Source organism: Lottia gigantea (genome assembly GCF_000327385.1).
Source record: "Lottia gigantea unplaced genomic scaffold LOTGIsca_61, whole genome shotgun sequence".
NCBI lineage: Eukaryota > Metazoa > Mollusca > Gastropoda > Lottiidae > Lottia > Lottia gigantea.
Window position 1 is genome coordinate 1862631 of NW_008710086.1, and position 7425 is coordinate 1870055.

The window sequence follows — 7425 nt, forward strand, 5'->3', positions numbered from 1 at the left end:
TTTGCTTTTCGTTGTTTCCTTGCTAGTTGTTCCGAGTACCGGCTACCGTTATCCATTTCAGGATCCGAGCCTTCCCTGGGACGATCGAGTCGATGACCTAGTGGGTAGATTGACTATCGAGGAGATCCAGGGACAGTTGGCCAAGGGTACTGGAGCTACTCCAGATATATCAAGACTCGATATTGGAGCGTACTCTTGGTGGACGAATTGTGGCCGTGGTGATGTCGGGGCAGGGAATGCGACCTCTTTTCCGGAATCTATTGGCCTGGCCGCTGCTTTCAGGTAAGTTCTTTTCCGATAAATGAGCCATGACTATTGATGGATTCCGTTTCATTGGGAAAGAAAATATACCGAAATTAAAAAAAAATTCATAGAAGTTTTAATGATGGGATTTATTTTTTGTACCTATTGTACCTTAGTCTCAGAAACGGGAATTTTTAGCTGAGCCAATCAGTAATACTGTTCACAGATCACCGTCGAAATTTGAGCCTTATAAGTCTTTCTTTGATCTTTTGATGGAAACTTAGGGATGCGAACCAAAAAATGATAATAATATCGTTTGCATTCATCGAAGTCCTTTGAATACAGATTATAACAAATACATGCCGATTTGCGTTCGGTGAAAAAATACCAGTATCTGTATTGAAGACTATGTTTTATTTCAGCCCTGATTTGATGTATGCCGTGGCAAGGGTTTCTGCCCTGGAAGCTAGAGCTAAAAATAATTATTTCCTAAAACATGGCCAATATGGTGTTCATAAGGGATTGAGTTGTTTTAGTCCTAATCTAGATATTTACAGAGATGCTCGATGGGGGAGAAATGAGGTCAGTTGTTGTTTGATGTTTTATCTGACAGTCTTGAAGAAGATAAATTGAACACAGTATAAAACATCAACGTATCACATAGCTGAAAAAGCTAGAATTATCATACCTCGCATCTCCCTTATCAGACAATATAATTATAACGTCGATTGTCATCAAAAATATTGAAATAGCCCACAGTTCAGTATTTAATACCAATCTGATTAAAATGCAGAACTGAATTTTTCGTTTTTTTTCTGAGGGTCACTGCAATTGTTTTTAAAAATTGTTCAGCCGACGTTCTCGTTTTGATACGGTTTGACCACATTCCGACGAAACGTATAACGGTTCGTTAAAATTAATCATAACTTTCTGTTTACAGGGAACATGGGGTGAAGATCCATTTCTCGCTGACGTTTATGCTCGTGTATTTGTTAAGGCAATACAGGGAGATAATCCAAGGTATGCTTTAATGACAGCAACCTGCAAACATTATACTGCTTCCGGGGGTCCAGACAGCTATCCTGTGTCCAGAATGAAATTTGATGCCAAGGTAAGTGGTCGATAACATTACAAATATTTGATTTATTTCTTTTTGAACAAAAACCATGTTTTACTTATTTCATTAATAAAATAATAAACCTCAAAAAGACCAAATTCAGTATAGTCCACACGTCCATTTGAGATGTCATCTTCAAAATATATTACAGGTTTCAATGCGAGATTTACAGATGACATTTTTACCAGGGTTTAAGGGGTGTATTGATGCTGGTAGTTACGGACTACTCTGTGCTTATAATAGGTAGATATAAACATATTTTATTCTTGTCCATCAAATATCATATTATTTGCCTGGATATGTCGTGGAAACTGGCGAAAGGTATAAATTAAATCGTCTTTTCTCTCCTTATTCAGCGGCGGAGGGGTGTCATTTGTCGCCCAAGAAAAATAGTTTGTACTCCCAATTATACCCCTAATTCATTTCTGTATACTTCCAAAATACCTTTCGACTTTTGTTCTTGTCTAATTCAATTTCAGTATAAACGGGGTGCCAGCCTGTGCTGATAAAACTACCCTAGTAGATGTTTTACGGTCTGACTGGGGATTTAAAGGATATGTTATAAGTGATGCTGGAGCTATTGAAGGGATGAAGACTGGTCATAATTATTATAATAACTCAGTAGATATTGTAGCGGGCAGTTTGAATGCCGGGTGTAATATCAATGCCGCTGGTGGAAAAACCAAAGATAAGGATAATGCTTATTTTTCTATGGGTAAGTTGGTCTATTGCGTCCAACATCATCCCTTGTGATAAATACCAATATTTAGGCTCTGAAAATGAATAACCTACACCTGTATAAAAAGCAACTGATTATTCGGACAACAGTACAACTGAACAAGTGATCGCAAATCGGACTTATAAAAACAACAGATATTCAAGTAAATCCATCATTATGCTTTCTGTCAGAAAATAATTTACAATTCTCCTACATAATTTTCAGCCATAACATTAACCAATAATTTTTCTGTATTTTAAACGGTGATGAGTATCCCAAAATTATAAGTTTCTAAGGACAAGCCATTGAGTAACACATTCCTTTCTAAATGCATCTATTTGGACTGTGGTTCATGTTTCAGTTAAGGCTATTCAAGAAGGCAAACTGACAGAGAAGATGGTTCGAGATTTAATTAAACCAACATGGTTCACGAGATTAAGGCTTGGAGAATTTGATCCACCAGAGATGGTACCATACAAACAGCTAGACCTGTCCATCATCCAAACCCCAGCTCATCGCATGTTATCTGTTGAGGCAGCCATGAAATCTTTTGTCTTGTTGAAAAATCGAGGAGATTTTCTACCAATGAAACAAACCAAATATAATAATGTAGCGGTAAGTATTGACCCAAGTCGTCTTAATACTTAGCAAGATTTACCATACTTGAACTTAGTAACCCGTGTGCATTGGTTGTTACAGTCAGTCCATGTCCTCTGTTTTCTCTTTATAAAGAAAAACATTGTTTAATGATCGTATGAGTATGTGTTCAGGTCCGGCCTCTGCTGCCTGGCGTCTCATCCTGCGCCTTTAAGCGTAGAAGGGTTTTGTTTGACATTTTTTTTCCAGATAATTGGACCAATGATAAACAACCCAGAAGCACAGACCGGAAATTACTCCCCCACCGTCATGCCTACCTATACCACCACCCCACTGGAAACTTTATCTAAATATTTAGCTCATTCTGTCACATCAACTAATGGTTGTCTTGGTGATAATAATTGTTTACAATATAACCAGACGGCGGTTATTCAGGCCGTTCAAAAATCTGACGTCATCATCGTCTGCCTTGGTTTAGGTAAATGACAATTTATTCTAAAATATATTCAAATGGACACTGGCAAATACTATTTTTGTCAGTCCACTCTCTTGTGTACATCCACAATCAGTGCATTTATACACAATATAAACAAATATATATATCAGATTTCGGGGAAGGGAGGGTTTGATTCTCCCAAATGTACAGGCCTAGGGTGGAGCAACCACTTTATTCAGAAATTAGGATTAAGGGTCTTGATATTGGGTTTTCTTCTGTTCTTATTCTGATCTTCTGATCGCCCGGTGGGCGAGAAGTATAGTATCTGTTATGTGCTGATTGTTTTTAGTTTACTATGAACAATATTATCATTTAAGTTCTTATTTTTTGAATATGCAACTATCATTTTCTGCTTATAGACATGGGGGAATTTCTCTTGAAGGCTCTTATAGTGGTCATGAACTATCTTGCTTGCTCGATTGCTGGTTGTATTAAACGGGACAACAAAGGGTGCTATGCATACATTATGATGAATATTTAGTCCTATAGGTCTTGCTGTATTCAATGTCTCAATCCAATGGGCTTCCCTAGATTGACGGAATTTGGTAGTTTCATCTTCGGGCAAGTCAATTTCTATACGCTCAATTGGGATTAGGGCGAGATCGTCTTTTGAATGGTCGTCGAGGTTGAAATGATTAGAAACAGGCCTGTCTTTCTTTAATTTGATGTCTGACCTATGAGCATTAAAGCGAGTTCGTAGATTATTCTTAGTTTCTCCTACATATTGTTTGGGGCATTTCTTGCATGAAATTAAATATATTACATTCGAATGTTCACATGTTAGATGTTCCTGGATCGGGTACCTTTTATTCGTAGAGTTGCTTACAAAATAATGAGTTTCTGATATAAAGGGACATGTTTTGCATCTACTGGACAAACATGGAGCACTTCTTAAACCTGGAGGTACTTCGGCATAAAGTCTGTTTTTAGCTGCTATCTGTGCTAAGGTAATTGTTTATGTTTCGTAAAAATCGTTTAGAGTACCCACGCTCTTTCAGTTTTGAGAAAACAATCGTACAGGCTTGGTTGAAATCAGAAGATCTTGTACAAATTCGATGAAATCGTAAAACTTGTGACTTAATTATACCAGAAAAGGGGTATGCTTTGGGTGAAAGGAGCTTTTGTGCAAGAGTTGATGAGTATCAGTTTCTTTGAAATACACTTTAATATCCAGTTTATTTGTTTCTGCTATGGAATCTCCCTTAAAGACTGTGGTATCGAGAAAGTCTATGCTTTTGTCACTCACGTTTGCGGTTAGTTTGATAGAAGGATGGTGGTTGTTGAGAATTTCAAAGAAATCCCAAAACTGTTCGATAGAATAAGTCCAAACCATAAAAACGTCATCCAAAAAGCGTCCGTAAAAAAGTGGGTCAAATGGACAGAGGGGCAACACCTCACGTTCCCACTCTGCCATGAAAAGGTTTGCGTACGAAGTTTGCCCATTGCTGTCCCTGAAGTTTGTAAATATGTTTTACCATTAAATGAGAAATCGTTTCGACTAAGACAAATCTCTAAAAGCTGTAGAAATTGCATCGTCGGGTCTGTTTGGATCTGGGTTTCTATTAAAAGTTTTACGAACTGCCGTTAAACCAGTAGTGTTATCGATATTGGTATACATAGAAGAAACGTCGATAGACATTAAAATAGCATTAGAGGGAACTCGAAGATTTTTTATTTTATTGACAAAATCGGTTGTGTTTAAGGTAGGCGCGATGTTGACATGCTAGAGGTAGTAATAAATGATCAATGTATTCTGACACTGCATATGACTCACTACCACAGTCAGATATAATCGGGCGGCCTTTAGGGATTTTATTCGAGATAAACCACTCCTTGGTTGGTTTCTTATGGATTTTAGGCAAAGTGTACAAATGTCTCTCGCGACAATCAGGTTTGACAGGCAGTCATATTGTTTCTGTTTGAGATAACTAGTTTTGACTAAATAGGCAAGAATATTGTTAATCATGTTAGCAGTTTCTTTGAAAATTGGTTTCGGTAAAATGGCATAATGTTTAGGATTATTCAGTTGATTCTCTGCTTCTGAAACGTAATCCTCCTTATTCAGAATGACACAACATGAACCCTTGTTACTCTTTTTAATAACAATGCTATCGTCTTTCTAAAGTAAGTTTAACGCTTCACGTTCCACTCGTGTGAGATTAGGCTTTTCGTGTGTTATGGAAAGGTTCACTGTTTGGCTATTCATACTCGCAAATGATTTCAATATTTCAGGATGGATGGCGGCCTGAGGGGGTGTCCACGTGGATTTAGGAATAAACATTGTTCTAGCACCACGTGGGGGTGGTTTCGAAAAAAATATGTCCAGCTAAGATTTCGTTGAAATCGTCAATGGATGGTCGGAGATAATTCAAGTTAGCTATCTTTGGTGTGGGAATAAATTTAAGTCCATGGTCTAAGATTGAATGCTGAAGGGGTGTGAGAATTTTGCGGCTCAAGTTAACTACAGTTTGGCCTAGCGGTGGCCTCTCAGTATTTTTATCCCCAGTAATTAATTTAAAGACTTACTCGATGCTTGAAGCTGGTGTATCCAAAACAAATAAATGCTGTTTGCTGTTTCTGGAGACCAATGAAGATTATCAACTGGTTCGAATTCTTCTTCGTAGGGTGGTAAGATTGTTGCGCTGTTGATACTGGACTCCATCATCATGTTGTTGAGAGTGCTGAGGTTCTGTTGTGCTTTCTTCGAGATTTTATTTGAAATGGGTATGCATGTGAAGAGGATCTTGGAGTTTGGGAAGGTTTTGTTGGCTGTGGCGATTAATTTCTGGGCTTGGTTAAAGGAGGTCTTTGGTAGCTGATCACGGTTGTTGAGGCCTACATGAAGAATAATGGTAGTAGGTTTGGGATCATGGTCGTATGATTCCAGGATTGACTGTATGTGATGGATTTGGGCACCGGGGTAAGAATGTATTTCAGTGTCTGAAATGGTTTTGGTAATTCGATTCAGGTTAGATGATCCAATAATTAAGGTAGATTTCTTTAGAGCGGGTAGCTTCCATAATGATTTGTCCTTGGTTTGGTGATAATACGGTTTGGTAGCGGATATAATGGTCGTCGACGGTGTGATTGGTACTGGTTTGGTAGTTGTTAGAATTGTAGCATTGGGAACGGACTGGGATCTAGTTCGAGGGGGGGAAGGTCTGGATATACGTCTCGACTTCGATGGAGACTGAGGGGTGGTTTGCTGGTCCATAAACGCACAGAAGGAAGAAAGGTTGGCGGATCCTGGATCACGTGGTGAAGATTCAGATGGTGTGGAAGGGGAAGACGAGTCTGAAAGTGAAAAGAGAAGGGGAGTGCCCTCTCTACGAGAGCGTTTACCTATGTTTGCTGGACTAGGAGTAGGTGAACTTCGGGCTCGTTTAGGGGTTTGGTTCGGCAACGTGGTGGCTCTAGATGGTGCAGGTGTAGTGTCCATTTCAGTTGGTAGAGATATGGTTACTCTGGTTTTTGTTTCGTTGATTGTTTGGTAGAATTTGGTGATTACAGCTTGAGTGAGACGTTTCCCATAGGAGCGGCGGGCCCAGGCAGCTGATGATAAAGACTTGGTACGAATGGTGGTCAGCTTCTCTTGAAGTGTGGTTTGGTAATGGTCGATCAGGACCTGCGTAACCCTAGAGAGCCATGTCCGATTGAGGGATCTAATATTCGCGCCAACAGCTGATGTTTTCATTGCTGGACGGATAAAACTATCCAACTCAGAGACTTTGCGTTTGAAGGTAAACGCTGGTTGGCCTTGCTGTTGAAGGGTAAGGATTGCCAAATGATGGAGGCAAAGGGTTCTTCCTCCTTATGAGTGGGGACTGGTTGGCGTCGGTGGGCTGGTAGTCGTTTCTGTTGTTGGTCAGGTCGATGGTTACCTCTTGATTGGTAGGTGTTGTAGGTAGGTCGGCGATGGGGTGGGATATAGCTGGATGGGTTGGTTGGTGGTCGGTGATTGGTAGGTGGTAGAGGTCGATGGAAGACAGGGCCGTTGTAGGGTACGTGATATTGGTTTGGTTGACGATTAGTGTTTCTATGTCTGGCTTCTTGCCAGTGGTTGTTGTAGTTGGGGAGCATAATGAAAATAACTATTTTTACACTACCTGAGTGAACGTACTTATAGCTAATGTTCTAAATTTTCATAACGACAGGAAATGACGTAGAAAAAGAAGCTCATGATAGAATGAATATATCATTTCCTGGTCACCAGTTAGATATTTTGAAGGATGCTGTAGACAATAGTAAGATCAA

At 39.4% G+C, this 7425-nt stretch overlaps 1 protein-coding gene across 1 annotated transcript in view; it reads left to right on the top strand.

Moving 5' to 3' along the window:
* Positions 1-3161, top strand: part of LOTGIDRAFT_166876 (hypothetical protein) — a gene marked incomplete at both ends in the record, with an annotated part of 5580 nt that extends 2419 nt beyond the window's left edge. Inside the window, 7 exons of the mRNA XM_009064317.1 lie at positions 62-282; positions 666-825; positions 1184-1354; positions 1512-1603; positions 1840-2075; positions 2440-2693; positions 2925-3161. Of these exons, the coding sequence (XP_009062565.1) occupies positions 62-282; positions 666-825; positions 1184-1354; positions 1512-1603; positions 1840-2075; positions 2440-2693; positions 2925-3161 (1371 nt within the window). The remainder of the gene's footprint in view (positions 1-61; positions 283-665; positions 826-1183; positions 1355-1511; positions 1604-1839; positions 2076-2439; positions 2694-2924) is intronic.
* Between the last annotated feature and the right edge of the window lie 4264 nt (positions 3162-7425).